Here is a 20,881-nt window from a genome sequence, read left to right as displayed (position 1 = left end):
CCACAGTGTACGGTCATCGTGGTTCATTGGCTATAAAAACTAACTTAGTATAAAATGTCAGTTTGTTCACAAAATATCAACATTTGTTACTCATCGACAGTTGCCACTCTATGCCGACTTCTCTCTTTGTGTATCTAACTCTGCCACGGGGGAGAACTGTCATGGAGTGACAATGAGAAGGTGTTAGAAATGCAGTTAATGCTTAAAGGGTTTGGGTACTTTTTATACGACACAAACACAAAATCCACATGTTTAGATTGAACTTACACGGTTTGAAAATAATGATGATAGAAAGCTTCCCTTAAAATATAAATAGTTGAGATGCTTTAGGTTTGTGCAATCCCAAAATTCTACCACTATTCAAAAAGGTGAAACAAAATCATAAAGGTTTACTTCTCTTACATTTGAAGGTACTTTATTTTTATTATTTTTTTATTAACAATACAATTTTAAATTAACGGTGATTATTTTGCCGGAGACTTCGTTAATACCCACAGTTCCCTGCGTGGTCCTTTGACCTTGCAAGGCAAAAATATTTTGTTTTCTTATAAAAGTTAATACATCATAACAATAGTCCACTGTGCTGCTGTTTAAAATAAAGCTCCGTATACGTCATCCTTGCCCCCAACTGAAGTTTCAATTTTGATCCCGGCATGCGTTGCGCAGCAGATTATGTAATGGACACTCATCCTTGAAGGAGACAAAAAAACAAAAAAAAAAGTTCCACACTTGACGCCTAGAGCGCAGCTGAAATGGGGGAGACTTGGAACAGTGTGTGTACGTAGTCAAGTGTAAACAACATCGGAACAGAACGAGCACCTTAAGTACATTGTGTCGATGGATGAGGAACATTATTACTTCAACCTGCCAATAAGACAGATTCCACTTTCTTGAACAACTTCCATTAACAGTACCTTTACCAATGAAGACAGACTCAAGTTTCTATCACGACTAGAATTGATGGAGTAGGCCCCTGGGCCTACAGCGACGTTCCTAGGCGTACCTAAACAACCCAATTGTACACATCTAACGTATTCATTCAATGGAAGTAAAGTTAGTTTGGTATTGGATGTTGGACATTCACATAGGGTCGTGCAGCGAATATCAATGTGGCGTATTGAATATTGGACATTTGACATTTGCGTACTAGGTTTGTGCAGTGAATGTCTACATTGTGCATCTGATAATTGCCTATTGGACATGTCCATAGGTTTGTACAGTGAATGTCTACCTTGTTTATCGATATTGCATGGATATTGGACGTTCCCATAGGTTTGTACAGTGAATGTCTACCTTGTTCATCGATATTGGATATTGGACGCTCCCATAGTTTTGTTCAGTGAATGTCTTCCTTTTTTATCGATATTGGATATTGGACATTCCCGTAGGTTTGTACAGTGAATGTTTACATTGTACATCGATATTGGGTCTTAGATAATGGACATTCCGGTAGGTTTGGAGATGTCGAATTCACAGACGTACATACAACGTTAAGAATAGTTTGACAACGAAGTAGAGTTTTGATCGACCATGGTGCTGTGTGATGACGTTTTGCACTTTAGTATTGTAAATATGCACTAATTTGTGTTATGCGTAGGGATACAATAATTAAACGACGCCAATTGGTTCTTACAGGCTTCTCTGTGATTGTTGTGTTATTAGACGGCTTGGAAAACGATCCTGACGTGACGTTTGATTTATCAGTACTCGAATTAGTTCCGGATGCTCGATCGTCCCGGCGAGGAATTATCTTTTTCGCATTGTAATGGATCCTTTTTTTACACAGCTCCACTATAGACGGGACAGTTTATTTACAATCTCTGTCTTTTTAAATCATTCACCGTCGAGAGGTGTAATTCAAAAAGCGATAGGTTGCGATGCAGATGTGGCCCGGTGGTTGGAGTGATGACACACGGTGGCGCCCCACTCAAGGCCAATTGTATCATCTTGTCAACGATGGTGTGATGTGACAAGCTGATGATGCTCGACGGTTATTGACGTTCTTCTTGACTCTCGTTCAACTATTCTTCATGGTTTTTTTTCTCTCGTTGCTCTTATCATTGCTACAAGATGATAATTGACTTGTTAAATAATTTTGACAAGTTTAACAGAATGTACGGATCGAATGTCAATTGCCCGTTATCAATTCCCAACCCTTTAAGACCTGAACAAAGTAGTTCAAACCATGACAATTATATTTCTAGATGACCAATTGAGCCAAAATTTTCACAGATTTGTTATTTTATACATATCTTGGGATACACCAAGTGCGAATACTTGTCTTTGACAGTTACCAAAGGTGTCTAGTGCATTTAAGCATTATTAGCGTCAAATCAGTGCATATTTTCACAAAATTGTCAACAACAACGTACATTTACATAATGACAACGATATAATGAGAGGTTCTCATTTCCGCCTACGTAATTCTCCTGGCGTCTAACATTATATGGCTATAATTTTCCCGCTTTTTCTTGATACCTCCTCCCTGGATCCTTTGCTCCTCTTTTTGCTATAAATGGATATGCTGTACTTGTTTATGCCTCTGAAGAAGGTCCGGTTTGGATCGAACGCTAAGGCAATATACCCTACTCATTATATTTATTATTATAGGACAATAACAATCGAACGGTTCCAAAACACAAAGATTTTTTTCCTAAAGCAAACCAGTGCAATTTTTGGGGACAAATTGTAAAAAAACAACGTGCATACACTTGTATGATAACGGTACCACAAGAGGTTCTTTTTTCCAGTGTACGTAATGTTCTTTGCGTCTAGTATTATTGGGCCTATATTAGTAAGCATCTTGGTTTTCCACGGAAGCTCACTGTTCACCCTTCCGTCAGTGGCGGGCATAGAATCCGGACAGAAGCAATCTTCTCCTAGAGAGACCGTGTTTTAATTTTCTCAGCGAAATCAGTTTGACACGGCTGGCACTGTGGGCACGGTCCCGGTTGATTAGCACCCCGCTGCCATGATTAGTATATGCTGATTATTCCCCCGGGTAAATTGATTAGTGACGCAGGACGGGCTTGCCTGTTCCCGGTGATGTAACAGGTTCCGGGAGTTATTAGTATTTCCCTTTGTATTGGGAACCCTACAAATAATGAAGATTTAATAACACTAGTACATATAGAGTGTATTTGGTCAGGATTCTTTATGGTGATGGTAATCCCGGGTTGGAACGTCGTGGGAGAGAATCTTGGGTTTAACGTTGATCGTCTGCATTGAGAAATAGGTTCTATTAAAACAAAATCAAATATTTCTCTTCTGAAGTTTTTCCATGGTAACAATGGTCAGCAAAATAAATGCGACCTGGTTCCTTCTATCAGGATGTTTGAGCGTGAAACCATCCTATCTGCTACTCAACCGATATACACTTGCTTTGCTGATGTAGATAGAGCAAGGGGCCATTCAAACAGTTTCCCCCACTGCATCTCAGTCATTAGAACTCCTTGCCAGTTGCTTGTTTCCCTCAATCCTACAATCTAGACTGTTCATATATAAAGGTGTACTTTTTAAACTATCAACAGCTCTCCATTGCTTGTTACCAAGTAAGTTTTTATGCTACAAATTGTTTATAGTAATTACCAGTATTGACCAGTGCCTTTTAGCCCAGTCAAAACGTGCTGTACGTCGATTTTGTAATAGCGTTATCACTGATCAAATCTATCAGTGATGTAAAATGTCACACCGGTTCACGTTCCCTTCTCTGCCCATTGGCATCACACTACACTCATATTCCCGTCTCTCAATCTGCGTATATTGTTATCTTCTCCACGGCACTTGCTGGAAGTTTATAGGCCCGCGCGGCAAATTCGCACGGTTTCATTTTCCAACACCGTTCTCGATCTCTCCAGCACTTCAACACTTTGTGTTAAAAAAGAAAATCTCTCCCGCGTCTCACGCGTCATCTTTCGTTCTCGCGGGATCCCAAGAGAGTTTTAGAGTGGGAGTCGAAAGTAGGCCATTTCGCCGTAATAACCGAGGCTGAGCCGGGTGTAGTTAAATTCTGCTCGAGGAGGCAATCCACAGAGTTCGAAGACTTCTTGTACACGAAGGCATTTTTCTTTAGTCGCCAATCTTTAAAAGGCTTGACGCGAGAAGCAGTTTAGACCCTTTTAAAATGTAAGGAATATTATTCTCTTCTGATAACGTCATTGTGTGATTAACTATATATAGCCGAGCCTTTTTTTTTAAATGTACCTTTGGCTTTCGTCGTAATCCCGGGTCGAACCCTACAGCTTTTTCTATGTTTAGAAATAATTATTACCATTTAGGCTTGTGGGGCAGTTACAAGACAGCTGTAAGATCAGACTCCCAAAGAAAATGGCAAAAGATCTACCTGGCATACTTTAGTGTTCAAGCATAGTCCCAAACAAGCGTTAAAGGAACACGTTGCCTTGGATCGGACGAGTTGGTCTATTAAAAGCGTTTGAAACCGTTTGTTATGAAATGCATATGGTTAGAAAGATGTTTTAAAAATAGAATATAATGATCCACACAAGTATCACTCGAAACTGCACGGTTTTCCTTTTACGTCGCGAACTATCACAGTCAAAGTTTTGACTCTCATAAATGCCCGACCGTGTTAGTCGACAGGGTAAAAAGAAAACCACGCAATTTCGAGGCATGTTTGTGTAGATCATGTATTCTACTTTTACAATATCTTTCTAACCATATACATTTTACAACAAACGGTTACAGAACGATTGTCAAAGACCAACTCTACCGATCCAAGGCAACGTGTTCCCTTAACATGATTGTGTGTTGGGGTCTTCGCTTGTAACGGCAGAAAAAATAATCCATTTACAATGGATAAATATCAAATGCAGTATCACCAAACGCTGCTTTTTATCAAGCACAATGTTCACTTGTGATAGTGGAACACCCACAAAAAAAATGTTTCCACGCGTGTAGCCACACACAATGCTTGAATAACATCTTCAGAATAGATATCCACGAAAATAAACGTCAAGTAATAAACGAGAAAATTGTGTGCTCAAGTTTCTTTGAGTTGAAATTCGACCACCTGTGACCAGACAAGTTTTCTTAAAGGGTCTATGTACTTTTTCCTCACACAAAACACAATGTTCACAGATTTACATTAAACTTACTCAGTTTGAAGATTATAATAGTAGAAGGCTTCCCTTGAAATTTTACTCTCTGAAGTTCTGTAGTTTTTGAGAAATTAGTAAAACAAATTATTTCCGTCTCAGTTTTAGCATGTAAAAACATGTTAACCAGTTATGCTATGGTTTTCGTATAATATCATAACTGGTTAATGGGATTTTACATGCTAAGATAATTTTGGTCTTCCGGAGAAGAAATTATTTTGTGACTTGTTTTGCTCATATTATCTCACACAACCTAAGTAAGTAATATTTGAAGAGAAGCTTTCCACTATCATTATCTTCAGACCCTGTAAGTGTAATGTACATCTGTGGACATTTGGAAAAAGTACCCGAATCCTTTAAAGACCGATTCAAGTGCGCATGTGCTCCACCACGCGCCGCCATTGCTGGGATGCTTGCAGGGTTAGGCTTTGTACACAGATACATGGAAAACCCGTCGTATTGTTAACTATGGGTGATTAAGGTGTCTTTCTTAACGATTTACTTACAGTTTCCCTGACAGAACATCATGACATACAGATCTAGAGCACTGACCAGGATTATTTGCAACTAGAATTCCAGTATTAACTTTCTTGGAGTTTCGAACATTCAATATCTTCACCGCCATTTTTGTAAGGCTGCCTTTTCATGCGTTTCACCTGCCTGAAACGGCGTGCAGCATGCGCACTCTTCACAAAACTTGGTTTGGCTGCGTTAATATTTCCAGCGCTTGACACGCCGGAAAACCAAAATGCAATTTGCCCTTAAAGATATTTGGAACTCTATAATATATGATACATTTTCATAGAAATAACAAATATCAGACGTCAGAACTTCACGTCTGTGATGGATGTTTGACCTTTCTAGAAAGCAAGTGAAACACTTTAGTTGCGATGATAATCAGAAATGAACGAGAAACCATTTATTATATGAAGCTTCACTTAATAGCCCAACAATAAATCACAACGTTAAAGGCACTCAACACCTCTGTCAAATATAAATATTTCCACTTGGTGTATCCCAACATATGCATACAAATAATAAAAAATCTATGATCATTGTGGCTGAAGTGGTAATCGAAGTTGACCACTTGAGCCACGAGAATGCGAGAGAATAATGACATAAAAAAGCCATTGTTGCACAAATTTGTGTGCTTTCAGATGCCTGAAAAAAGGCTTCAGGCTTCAATCTTTTAACATTTGAGTGAGAAAATAACTCAACCTCTTTCTCAAAAACTATGTTTTCTTAAGAGGGAGCCATTTCTCACAATGTGTTATATAACCATCTCTACATTACTCATCACCAAGTTAGTTTTTGTATTCTAAAAACAGTTATTTTGAGTAATTACCAATAGTGTCCAGTGCCTTTAAAAGAGATAATGACTTGTAATCTGAAATAATGTAATCTTCGAATGATCTCATCGCAGGAATATGAATATAGCCATTGACAGTTATAACTCTTTGATGGAGCTGTGGTTGTTTACTAATCCACTGCTTGCATGCATTGCACTTTCACCAGTCTGCGTCCCTTAATTAACGCGGAAGAACTGTGGACAAGGCGTCACTAATCTCCAACGTGGTATATTTTCATCTTCTAAAATCCATACCAGAGTCGTCTATTCTTATCTTATTGAGCTCGAGATCTTTAGAAAGAGAGAGAGGGGGAGAGAGAGAGAGAGGACTGAGCGAGCCACTGCTGTCTAATGAACTAACCAGAGACTGACACTGTGTTTAAATCATAGGGAGGAAGTTTTCAATTTTGTAATTATGCGGTGTGTCGTTAAATGCATGTCCGGAAATGACTTTCTTAATTAATCCACGGCCAACAGCAACCATGGATAGAGAGCGGTACATTATTGCTTTGGTTTTCCTGGTGAAATCATACTATGTAATTTTCGCGGTGGTTTAAGAGAGCACAAAGGTAATCTTATAAAGGAGTGGGGTCTTAGACACAATGGAACGATGTACCCCACAAGGGAAATATCGGGTTGACATGGACCCCACAAGGAAATTCTTTAGAAAAGGGAATAGTATGTCAACAACAGCAGGACCCCACAAACTGGATCCGTAGAGTTGGGTGCCCCGACTCAATTTGTGCTATATAGTCGTTCTGTCTAGTCTTCTACATGTGAAACCACAGACACAAAGTTTGAATCTTGCATTCATCACAGGCTATTAGCTCAATACAAATGGTAAGCCATGGTTCCTACCTTTATATCAGTAACTGTTTGTGAAATCCTTTTTGCAATGTGAGTGTAAACAGAGATCCTATTATGGTAATAGTTCTGAAAAGAAATCAGAGTCAGACACTAATTTTGTCGAGGTATTTCATGACACGGGCATTCTCCACTCTGGTTTACCGCACAATTCAAGTCATCGTTTTTTCAGAAACACTACTTGAGGTCTTTAGCAATAGCAGTTTTGTTGGAGACGTTTGTCTCTTAAACGTTTCCATGGTCACGACTCACTATGGAACAATAACAAATGGAGAAGAAGGTGACTCTACTTTTTCTGAATTACCAGTTTGCCTTAAACAAACCGCTGTCACAATTCACAAACCACCAAGCAAGCACATTTCTTGGAGCACAAGGAACGAACACACACGCACAAAAAAAATCAACAAGCTGATTTTTGAGCAGCTATTCGTTTGACGTCAGAACTGCCAACGGAGCGTGTGCAAACCGTGGCCTGGGGACGTTGCTGTTTTATTTAAGGACGAGTGTGCAGTGCGAGGAGGCTTGCGATCAGACGAGGACGGGTTATTGCCTCGAACGAGAGCAAGAAAAGAAGGGGATGAACTTGTATAGCCATGGGGCGAGAGTCACTTGTGCTCTACACTCACCCTCCCAGGCCCTCTAGACCTCTCGGGTGTAGACATTTATGATGTTCTGGCACCAGTACTTTCGGATCTATTTTTACTTGCTTCTTATCCCACCCCGTCAATTCCCGAAGTCCCTGAGCAAAATATGATGGGGTTTTTTTATGTGGAAAATAAGACTATTTAAATTCTAGGAGAGCTCTTCGTACATAAAAGAATTATCTCCGTCAAGATTTTTTTTTACGGATTTTGTTATATCAATAACAAAGACATGGCTGACTGCAAGAAGTGCTTTCAGGAATAGATTTTTGAATAGGATTCGAAAGGTTGAGGTTTATATAAACAAAGAATGCTTCTTCTACAGATTGTGATGTCTTCTTTTCTGTTGTTGTTTTTGTCTTCTTTTAATGTCACCAACCTGTTCTGTACAGACAAATACTTTTCGTATTGGTGGGATAGCAGTTTACTTTTAGTTTGTGACATGTTGTCGAGTTTCGGTTTTGGCCCCTTTTTAGTTTAGTTTAGTCTAGTTTTATAAGGCTTTGCACTGGCATACAATTATACAAGTCGATAAATGAAGATGCAAAGATACAAAATAGTTCAAATTAAAAACAAATACTAAGGCCAGTGAGTGGCGAGGAGGAACAGGTGACCAGCACCTCTACAAAACCGTCCTGCTACAAAATGTCCACACCCCACACCCCACAATGTCCACACCCCACAATTTAAAAACACATTTTAAAGGAACACGTTGCCTTGTATCGGTCGTGTTGGTCTTTGAAAAGCGTTTGTAACCGTTTGTTATAAAATGCATATGGGGAGAAAGATGTTGTAAGAGTAGAATACAATGATCCATACAAACATGCCTCGATTTTCCTTTTACCTCGTCGACTTTGGCTGGCAATCTGAGAGCAGGGCGACTGCCTCATTATGTCCCCATTTTACTGCCGTCCAGGGAGCGATGTACGATGACGCAGGTAGATTGCCACCGTGAATATCAATCACTTCACCGGGGTTGTCGCTGGACGACACAAGGACAACACATTCTGCTCTCTCTGGATGAAATAGGGAGCTACATTAAAGGGAAGGTATTGGTTACCTTTCCTGCAATAACAACTCTTATTTTTGGTAAAGGTACAACAGCTTTCACTCCAAATTAATGTGGTCATGAAAAAAATATATATTAGTTTTGATCCCCCATGAAACTTTCACATGTTTAGTTTTATTGTATACATCTACATTGAATTTTATAATATAGGACAAAAGCATTCATACAGTAAACAAAACTAAAGGTAAACTGTGCCTTTAATGGGAAGGTTAACGTTTGGTAATCAATCTTAAAAAAATCATAGCATATTATAACTTATACGTCGGTTAGAAGTATAGCAGCTTTCGATAGTACTAATATGCACTGGACACTATTGGTAATTACTCAAAATAATTGATTTAAAACTTTACTTGGTAACAACAATGGAGAGCTGTTGATAGTATAACACATTGTGAGTAAGTGACTATAAGTAACGTAGGTTTTCAGCCAGAAGCAGTTGATCACTTAAGTATTATTTCCAGCTGAGGTACCGAATTCAAGCACCTACATGTAAAAAGCACATAACTACTTAAGCACATAAGCACATAAATACCCTGGTTGCATAACCAGGGTATTTTTTCTTCCATTATCATCTTGCGACTTTGACGACCAATTGAGTTCAAACTTTTACAGGTTTGTTATTTTATTCACATGTTGAGACCAAGTGAAATACTGGTCTTTGACAATGCCCAAAGGTTTCCAGTGCCTTTAAGCATCTCGAGATTCATTCACTTCGAGGTAACGTGGTTTATTGAAAATAAGCACAATATGGTAACCACAGGCAAAATTCAACATCCCATACCATTTGTGACATAGATTCCTGCTCATTTTTCGCCCAGGGGGAAAATGGTAAGCAACATTCTCTACCTGTAAGCAGCTCCAAGAAAGTGGGTCCCGTTCTTTGCCGGATGGCCGGGTTCAAATCAGTGGTCAGATGATCTGGAAATCAATTTAGCTATGGGTTGATAACTCGACTCAAAACCAGCTCAAGCGTGAGGGGCCCAATCCCAAATTAGCTAAATTTTAATCGAACCATTAACAATATAGTCAAGATATTGTATTATAGCCCGAGGCAATGTACTTAATAATAGTTCACGTAGTAGCTGAATGTCACTCACTGTCCGCAAAAAAAAAAAAAAAAATATATATATATATATATTATTTCATTTGTTAAGACACTGCTCTAGAATTGCAAAGGTCGTGGGTTCGACTCACACCCGAGCAATTTACCTGTGCCCCCTTTTTTTTTTACAGAACTCTGGAAGGTACTGAGTATACAGTGCTTGCAAACATCCGTGTGTAAGATTAAAACAAAGACATTCGTTATCCCAATTCAAGTTTAACATATAATATTAAATTATTCATGTGTTGAACGGAACAGCACAACATCAAATTCTTGTTGTTGCGAAGACTGAAAATGCAAGAGAGGGGCTTGCACTCTGAAAACTTAGCGGTCAAAATTGACCCAGATCCGGGTCGCGTGGGGCTTGACCAATTTCTGGGTTAATCACGGAATCTGTGATAAAATGACCCACAAATGTGTCATTGTGGTGCAGAATCACAGTCAAAATCCCATTATTGACTAGCGTCTGGGTCAGCTTGACCCAAAAAAGGATCAGCCGTCATGGAAACCCGAATCTGGGTCAAAATTGACCCGGAATTGTTTTTAAAGGGTGGGATACAGATGTTTGAGTGTGAATTACAATGTATGACGTTGCTTTGGTTTTTTCCCTAGTTTGTCTATAACATGACAAGACTGGGTGTGTGACTGTGTGACGCAAATGAACATTATTTTTAAAATCCTTGTGCATTTATACTTGTTTAATATTTGTAGCTGCCTTTTGTCACTATTTATTCCTTTTATATATGTATACCTTTATCAAGGTGCAGGCATCTTGAATTTTTGCCATTGATATCAATGTAACCAAATTGAGGCTGGAAGAACGAAATAGTCTGGTTCATATTTATCAAAATGATTTTTAGCGTTCATTGTTGATACGATACAAGGAACGTGACCAAGATGCAGACAGCATGATTAAGCTTGTGTGAGCAATGCAATTTCGTCTTTTTGGAGAGTAATACAGTTTCTTATGTCTTTATAATAGACAAAAATACAAATATATCCACAAGTATTGTCACAACTTGTGTTTCCAGACGCGGGTAGTACATGAACTCCCAAGTACCCACGTGTAGTTTTAAGTTTCCCACTTATGTAAATGGCGGCAGTCAACAGCCGAGGGGCTCGCCTGAATTTAACTTGCTAACTTAATTCCACATTATTGGCTGGGGGATAAGTTTACTCAGAGGTTTCGCTACAGAACGTGATCCAAGACAACTACTGTGGGTCGAAGAATAAACTAGAAGTAGATAGTATAATTTGCAGGATATAACAACCATGTACTACATACCGGCTCTTTTCAGAGGCAACACTAAACAATGGACTTAGAATATGGTTGTACCCGCAAGTTTACTATTTATTTATTTCTAGTTTATTCTAATTATTCACATCATGCAAGGCTTCATCATTATTAACATTGTTGTGGATGTGTAGTTGGAACAAGTTCGCTACGGAAGTCTGGAAGTGACATTCGACAAGTCGAGAACATGGGATATACTGCTGGAAGATGGTTTCAGAAACGTATTTAGGTTCAGGATTGTTGACATCCTACAGTAAGATAATACGTCGTGTTCCACAATGGGTGGGAAATAATTAACAACAATTGTTTTGGAGACAAAGTCCCCTTACATAAGTTAAGCCACAAAAGGGGGCAACCTGAGCTGGGGTGATTAGTTTTTGCAAGAAATTGTTGAAAAGTTGAAATTAAAATCTCATTGTTTTTGTGCTGATGTAAATTCAAAGACTGTTTTGTATGGCTCTATGTTTAGTTGTTTGATAACTAAACAGTAGGAATAATGTTATTCCGGGGATTGCTTTTTCAGAAGCTCAGTTGGTGACAGGTGACACTTCCACTCCCGTGTTATTCTTTTTTCTCTGGGTGCAAACTCGTGTGAAGTTAAAAAAAACAACCACCAGTCCAAAAAAACATCTCAGTTTTGGCGGGAAAAAAAATTCCCCAGGTTTGCACGTTGGAGCCACCCACGTGTATAATGCCGCCCTGCACGTACCATGTGCGAAGCGTGGGCCCAATATGACATCACCCAACTGCACGTTGGACGTTTAATTAGGGCATACTCTCCTGTACAACGTGCCTGCATGAATTGGCTCATTTCGAATTTTTTAATGGCTCATTTCGAAGCGACGAGGCGGGAAAAACATGCAGTTCGTGAAGAACTGAATGACGTCAAAGAAACACGGGCCGATGAACTTGGGTTCGGTTTTTTTTAAGACTCAGTAATCAAAGAGTCACCCGCAGCTGTCGAGTTGAAGCCAGTTTGTTTGCTGTTTATAAGCCCTGGCATTGTTTCACCTCCTATCTCTGTTTTTCTTCTTCTAATCACCATGCCAAGCTATTCATTCCATCAGAGCTGTTTGAGTGTTACTGGATACGAACATTGATTTCGTCTGCCCGTATCACTTTACTCCAGGGTATCTTGGATGATGACAGTACAAGTCGCCCCAAACGAACTCAATGTACCGCTACAATCAACACTTCTACCCCCCCCCCCCCACCACACACACCACCCCGGAGCGTTTAGTTTTTAGTTAAGCCAAAGTACCTGCAAAAAACTCGCTCTGTGGTGCCTTCACGTAACAAATATAGACGCGGCTCTTAAAACAACATTAGATGTTAGCAAATACGATCTTCAAACAACATATAGATGTTAGCAATTACGGGCAAATGCAATATATTGCGCCTCAGGATACCAAATCCGATGACTGACAGGATTGTTATTAGTCACATGAATCGAGCATTAATTATATTTTTACTGTAGAATAATCATCAGTATGATTTATAATCACATTAAATAAATTATATTTATCTAGCGCCAATAATCATATTAAATTAATTATATTTATCTAGCGCCAATCTTTACCAATTCCTTTCCGTCCCTGAGGATGAGGAGTCAAACATTTCAGCTCATGTTTTGTTTTATTTGTCTTTCTCTTCGGCAGGACAATCCGCGGTCAGCAAAACTTTACCGAGCTAAGAGGCGAGTTCTTAAAAGGCTTGATCGGGCTGAAAACATTGTAAGTAAAAACTCAGATAAATGCGGTAAACGATCATAATATAAGCTTAAGTTGTAGTCACAGCCAATTTTCTATACCTATCGCCAAGGTAGTATAGTTAAAGCCAGTGGACACTATTGGTAATTGTCAAAGACCAGTCTTCTTACTTTCTGTATCTCAACATATGCATAAAATAACAAACCTGTAAAAATTTGAGCTCGGTTGGTCGTCGAAGTTGTGAGATAACTATGAACGAAAAAATCACCCTTGTCACACGAAGTTGTGTGTTTTCAGATGCTTGATTTCGAGACCTCAAATTCTTAACTAATTGAGGTCTCGAAATCAAACTCGCGGAAAATTACTTCTTTCTCGAAAACTACTCCACTTCAGAGGGAGCTGTTTCTCACAATGTTTTGTACCACCAAACTCTCCCCATTACCTGTTACAAACTAAGGTTTTATGCTAACAATTATTTTGAGTAATTACCAATAGTGTCCACTGCCTTTAAAGCAAGACAATTCTTTTCAGATCTGAGAAGTCTCCCGAACAATCCGATAAATCTACTCCGCGGTAGTAGAATGGCAAGACAGTTCTCTTCAGAACAAACTCTGCTTGGCAAGTAGATACACACATGGTGTCATCGCAAACCAAATATATAGGTATTAAAAACTCATCATAATATACAGCTTTGTTTACGCATTTTGAATGTTTTTGTCACCACAAAAAGTAACTTAATCTTACTGTAGTTTGGAGGGATTATAGATTATGTTTGAAAAGGTAGACAATTATTGTAAGCAAGAATGAAATATCAAGACATCGGCGTTTGGAATTCTTTTGATAGGCAGCCTAGCGATGTAAAGAATATCTGTCTTTCTCAATAATGATTATCTTTGCGTCTTAAGTTGAAACAACTTTCACAGAGTGACAGTTGATTATATCAAAAGCAGTCACTTGAGATTACACGTGTTATTTTAAAGGCTCGTGTCCCTATCTCAACAAGGCGGCCAACGTTGACGAGTTGGGAATGGTGCGGGTTTAAGGTAGCACAGTTAAAAGCATCGGCCATGAGAGTGCCTTTATCCCATCTTTTCATGATCACCAACATGTTGTTTTTCTCGATTTCCCAAGTTCAACCGGTTTCGCAAACAAGAAAACATTCTCCAACCATGGCATAAATCGAATGAAGTTAAGGCTTGATTTGATGCGATGAAGCAAGGCGGGCACAAATGACAGTGGGAATTCAAAAAGGCCATGGTCAAACGAGAAAAACAAGGATTCTTCGTTTGAGCACAGTGACGTCAGCAAATTACCAATCGGCCCACGTGTTTTGAGGTTTCTTGTACTCCTAGATAAATAGTCGTAAACATATTGACTAAACAGTGTGTTTGTCATAGACCAGTTGTCGTTCTTGTTCTTGTTTTTCCTGTGGCTGGTTTTGTGGTTGTTGTCAGTTGATACATTAAGACTAAAACATATTTTCTCTTAAAAAAAAGAGAATCTATACATTACTGTTGACGTTTTCGTACTCATATTTGGCCAGTACTTAGCAGAACATATTTATGAGTGTCGTACTTATCGTAGCTTATCCCACGAGAGGGCTGGTATACTTGGTTTTAAACCAAACGCAGCATGTGCGATAATTACTAATACAATGGGGTTGATTTGTTTTGTTGCAGTGAACTTTCCCACAGCGGTCTGCATAACATATCCGAAGATGCCTTCCATGAAATTTCAAAGCTTGCCAACATGTAAGTTTTCTTATAATAGCAAAACCATTGTTTTTAATGATAATGGAACTGTACCACCTCTTGGTGGCGCTCTATATTGTGACTTGCCCAGTGAGGTCGCGTCTGTGTTGTTCTGTTCCAAACGGTAGTCCAGCTCAAAAAATTACGCTAAATTGCAAGTTAGAGAATAATGAAAGAAAAAACACACACCTTGTTGCTCAACTGTGTGTGCTTCCCGATGCATAATAAAAGGCTTTAAGCCGAATGTGTTTTACTGTTTGAGTGAGAAATTACCTCTTTCACAAAGTTATACTATCAACAGCTTTTCATTGCTTCCTTACAAACAAGTAAGCATGGTAAGTTGTTACACTAACAATTCTTTTGAGAAATTACACATAATGTATAGTGCTTTTTAAACTGTCATAGCACGGCATCGAGCGACTCAAGAATCAGTAATGGTCCGAACCAACCAAGACGAGAATCAATGAAGGTGGCCCGAAGCATTCTTCAAGTAACTATTCGCTTGTTGAACGGATCCGCCCAGTGTGTGTAGTTATTAGAGCCTCGAGTACTTGTTTATTGGCTTGATGTACATGCATCTGTTTGGATGAAAGTGTCATTATATTATCGTGACAATACTAGTCCGCTGGCCCCAATTCGAAACTATATACGCCAATTGATGGCCGTGCCAGGGGCAAATTCCCAGCTTTACAGTCGACACTTGCACTTTGGAAATACGGTGAAAATAGCATACATTATATACCTCATGTATAGAATCCTCTAATCTGATTGGTTAAAAATGGAGTCATGGAAATAGCTATGCCCCTTTTTCTATCAAGATGACGTCATAGTGACTTTGCCCGCCCTGAAAATAACGCAACTATGATATGTATAATGTACGACTAGGGTTCCTTGTCATGGCACGTCCTTTCTTCACAGACGGCCTTTCACCGTAGTCAGGGTTGTTTATTAGAAGAATCTTTATTCGGTATACAAAAGAAATTAATAATCGGGGCTCCGCTTCGGGCATAGTCATGGTTTTGACATCACCTTGGGCCTATAATTTCAACTATGCCCCTCATAGCAGTCAATATTTCCATATTATTTGATAAAACTATGTTTTACTTCACAGAGACTTAAGTAACAACAAGCTACAGATTTTGTCCTGGAGACCCTTTGCGAGCATCAACAGATCATCTATAAGAGGGTTGTAAGTATGATGCGGAGAGAAAGGAGCTTTCTGTCTATAGAGGTCTGCCACTCTGAATAGAATGTACCTTTGAAGTCACAGCAGAGCCGTTTATTGGGAGAGTTGCGACAACTTGCGATGGAAGCCAATTTTCCCCCAAGAAACGCATGGGCGAACACGGGTTGCTAGACTAGTCTGCCTATTGGGTTGTGCTGGGTGCGTTCGTTTAGCTTCCCTGGGTCGACCCCGTCGTGTGGTGTTTTGTCTTTCCAGGATGAACCTGTACAGATAATTACCCACGTTCGTCCTGGAAAAAACCCCGCTACACACCGGGGTAGACACAGGGCAGCTAAACGAACGCATCCACTGTATTTGGAGATACCATGGCGTTCAGCAACCACGTGACCAAAGAGAACTTGTCCCTCCATGTCGCAACTCTCTCATCAATTCACAGCTCTGAGTCACACTATCAAACAGCCCCCTCACTCAGATGCAAGAAAGAGGAGGGACGCCACTGGGCAAAAAACAAAACAAAAACAAAAACACGTGCGCATTACCTCAGCGTACCAGGGCCCAGTTTCATAACGCTGCGATTGTGTGCTTACTTGCATCCTGGGCATCAAACTTTGCTGAGCAATTTAAGACCGATACATATCTTAAGATCAATCTTAGGTTCTTTGTGAAATCGATCCCAGGATTAATCTTGGTTTTACATTACAGTCAGTTCGCAGCATTCTTGTTATTATTTCTTGCAGTTGCCTTATAAACCTTCCAGACATCCGGTTTTCTGGGCGAGAAAACGCCCTTTCAAATGAAATAGTTTGATGGCGATGGTTGTTTGTACAACCTTACATCCACATCGCTTCCTCAATACCATTTTTGCAATTTCGCTTGTGACCTTCAATCGAAGCACCACTGAAATCCCACAGTTGCAACCGTCTGATGGGTTCCTTGAATGGGACTGTTTTTGAAAGCAAACTGCGCCGTCACAAAAGCTGTCTCCAGTGGGTGTTTTTATATCCTTTGAGTGTGGTCTGGCCCATCTATTGAGGCATTATATAACACTACATTCCCAGACAGTCTTTATGGGCAATATTGCCAACAGAGCAAAACGTTTATGGTAGTCTTTAGTGAGTAGAATAAGAGAATAATACGATGATGGCCCATCTAGTTAGGTTTGGATTGCCTATGAAAATGATCGTGTTACATAATTACCCAGCAGCTATTTTTTGGTTACCGTTTCAGACATATATTAAACGGAAATTTTATGACAAATGAATAGGTTGGGTTTTGTTGTTGTTTTTAGGTGGTTATATAACATCAATTGTCCGTAAAACTGAACATCTTCCCCTCATATTTATGAACATTTTGCCATCGATCTGCTGTTGATTTTGTTGGTTGAATTCATTTATCATTCTTTACTTTACCCAAGGCCTTTTTAGGGGGGGGGGGGGGAGATGAACCCAATGAAACAATACCTTATTGGTGACACTATACTCACTGACGCTCGCAAGCCTGAGGAAACCTGTAAACAAGGGTTCTCTTCCATGATAAGTGTGCTGGGTTATTTTAAGTGCACTACCAAATCCTAATTGGTAACAGCTTAATGTCTACACCGAATGACAAAGCAGAAAATGGCAAACTGGCCTGACCGGGAATCGAACCCACACTCTTTATATCAGAAAAACCAAAGTTTGAGTCCGGTGTTCTTAACCACACGCGACACGCAACACAAAACTTTAAGCCAATTAAATTTCAGATCAAAACAATCTTGAAATATTCGCTTATCAACCAAACCTATAATCTGTTCAGTAATTCACACGACTCTCTCTCCTGTTTTTTTTAACAGAGATGTAACCAACAACCCACTCCTCTGTGTGTGCTCAAACACGTGGATGATTCCAATCATAAAGCGAGGAGATCCAATCTTATCTGGAAACCCGATGTGTTACGATGAAACTATTGGTGCCGAGATACCGCTGCTCAGCATGGTCACACGAAACGACTCTTGCAGTAAGTAGTGGTTTTATAATGCAAAAACTCTCTATTATACGAAAAGAGATATACATTAAAGGCAGTGGACACTATTGGTAATTACTCAAAATAATTATCAGCATAAAACCTTATTTGGTGAGGAGTAATGGGAGAGGTTGATAGTTTAAAACATTGTGAGAACGGCGCCCTCTGAAGTGACGTTGTTTTCGAGAAAGAAGTAAATTTCCACGAATTTGATATCAAGACCTCAGAATTAGATGTTGAGGTTTCGAAATCAAGCATCTGAAAGCTCTCAACTTCGTGTGACAACCGACAATGGTGTTTTTACATGTACTTTCATTATATCTCGCAACTTCGATGATCAATTGAGCTCAAATGTTCACAGGTTTGTTATTGTATATGCATGTGTTGAGATACATCAAGATAGAAAACTTGTCTTTGACAAATACCAACAGTGTCCAGTGTCTTTAATCCACGTTAACTAGAACATGAACAGACGAGACAAGTGCACAATTTGGTATTACTGTTCAGCTGGGGGCATAAGTAAGTGCAATAAATAAGGACCAACTCCCTCGCTACTGTCACCGAGTACGGACTGAATAAAATGAATTTTGAGTGCGTAGATCACATGTATTCACTGCTGCCACTTCACGTTTATGGTACACGTGCATCAATTACCATGGCATACGAGAAACAAAATAGAACGTGGAGAGAGATTTGATGGTAATGCAGTTATGGTCAGATCGATGGGAAGCATTTAGGTCTTGGGGTTGTAGCTTGATGACCTTTGAATCTTTGAACCCATTTACAGACAAGAAAGAGACAGGAGGACTTTGCTGATACTGAAGGCACTGGACACCTTTGGTACCGTGTTTTCCTGCGGATAAGACGCGTCTTATCTGATTTTTTAGACCCCCAAAACATCGGTGCGTCTTATCTTTTGTCTGCTGACGATTGATATTTTTTTTAATGATCACTGCGTGAAATAATTTTTTTTCCAGTTCAAATCAACGGTCTTTGTGTGAAGAATCAGTATTCTCACATGGTGAAAATAACAAATCAGTGATCATTTGGACTCAATTGGTTATCGAAGTTTTAAGAGAGTAGTGAGATAAAAAACAACCTACCGCAGTAGTAGAACTAAGCAGGACAGTTCTCTAAGAACAAACTCTACCTGGCAAGTTATAGACACACACATGTTGTTACCGCAAACCAAACATATATTAAAAACAACCTTGTTGTAAAAATGTGTGTGCTTTGACTGCCTAATAAAGGCTGCAGGCCAGAAGTATTCTAATATTGGAGTGAGAAATAGGTATCTCTTTTTTAAAAACTACCTTACTGTAGAGGAAGCCGTTTCTCAAAATATTGTATACTATCAATTGCAGCTCTTCGTTGCTTTATACCAAGTAAGTTTTCATGCTGAAGATGATTTTGAGTAATAACTAATAGTGTTCTGTGCCTTTAAGATTAATTATTATTATTATCTGATCCAACCACCAGACTTAGTCTCCATTGAAGTAAGCCCTCTAAAGCTGGTATTCAACAACTCTGGTTCCTTCGAGGCAACGTGCCGGGCAGTGGGCAACCCCACGCCAAAGATCACATGGGATACCCGGCAGTTGCAGCAGACTGGCAGGTCGTTTACGCTTCGAGACGACCCGGAAGGCGGCACCATGATACAGGTTTATAATGCAACGGGGCGGGACACAGGACAGCTGTACTGCCACGCGTCGAATGATGCTGATATCTTGACAGCTAGTCTCGACCTCGTGGTGCAAGGTAAGAGAAGGGAGCACACTATTAGTTTGTTTGAATGATCTTCCACAAAGGGATATAAACACCAAGCTAACAACAACAACAACCAATCTCTCTCATACAAACACGTCTAAGACGTCAATGATTATGAATTACACGATAAGAAATTGTTAATCAGTACGACATAGTCATTGTGAAATCAGTGATTAGCTGGGGGATTCGAACCCACAACCTTGTGATTGCAATAGTCCTCCAGTGTAGACATTGAAGGATGACATAAATTATGATTCTTCTGGTTTCTGGATCACTGATACTTCATTCTTTCACCATGAATTGTCACCATTTTACATCGTCCCAGCATGCAATGCGTGAGACGACTATGGCGTCAACAAACTGATGTAACATACCAACACAAACTATACCATTTACACCATGTCCATCCAATGCCGTAGAGGGAGGGGGGTGCACCTCTTTATATAAACAAACCAATGAGGCCAACGCTCTGGTCACTCCCTATAGTGGGGTGCATTCTTAAGCATCGACACCGAAGCTCAGAAAAATATAGGTACAACTTAATTTAATCAAGCATATCGTTCCAAGTAAACTCTTAAAGTACCAATGTTGCCAGCTGTCTGCTATGCATTCCTAGAAGTCTTTTGCATGTTTGAATGAGAGAAAAACAACATTCATGTTCACATAAGACACTGAGACTGGACCCCACTCTAGGAGGCCATACTTTCAAAGTGTCTCAAGCGAAAGCAGCATCAGCGGGACATCTTTGGAATACTGGTTGTAGAAAATTGTCATCACTTAAAATAAATGGGAGATTCCACAAGCCCTGCTAGGAAAATGGAGCACACTACATAGTGTTGCCGTGATGCCCTGAATACATTTTGCAGTATACTAGTTTACACATACCAAGAAAGACTATACTAAAAAAAACAGCCGTGTTAGTCAGATAGATAAAATAAGAAATTTAAGGTATGGGCATGGTAGCACTGAAATACCTGGTAGTGCATTACATACGAAATAGCACATCAAAATTATGTTGACAAGAGTAAGATTACC

At 39.5% G+C, this 20,881-nt stretch overlaps 1 protein-coding gene across 2 annotated transcripts in view; it reads left to right on the top strand.

Moving 5' to 3' along the window:
• The window catches only part of LOC139942018 (BDNF/NT-3 growth factors receptor-like), a 92,981-nt gene that overhangs the window by 49,120 nt on the left and 22,980 nt on the right, over positions 1-20,881 (top strand). For both annotated transcript variants that reach the window (XM_071938685.1, XM_071938684.1), the window contains exons 2-6: positions 13,091-13,165; positions 14,821-14,892; positions 16,004-16,081; positions 17,910-18,073; positions 19,559-19,837. In XM_071938685.1, coding sequence (XP_071794786.1) covers positions 13,091-13,165; positions 14,821-14,892; positions 16,004-16,081; positions 17,910-18,073; positions 19,559-19,837 — 668 coding nt within the window. The remainder of the gene's footprint in view (positions 1-13,090; positions 13,166-14,820; positions 14,893-16,003; positions 16,082-17,909; positions 18,074-19,558; positions 19,838-20,881) is intronic.

This window comes from Asterias amurensis, chromosome 9, assembly GCF_032118995.1.
Source record: "Asterias amurensis chromosome 9, ASM3211899v1".
Taxonomy (NCBI): Eukaryota; Metazoa; Echinodermata; class Asteroidea; order Forcipulatida; family Asteriidae; genus Asterias; species Asterias amurensis.
The sequence above is the reverse complement of the archived record's forward strand: the minus strand, read 5'-3'. Positions and strand labels throughout refer to the sequence as shown.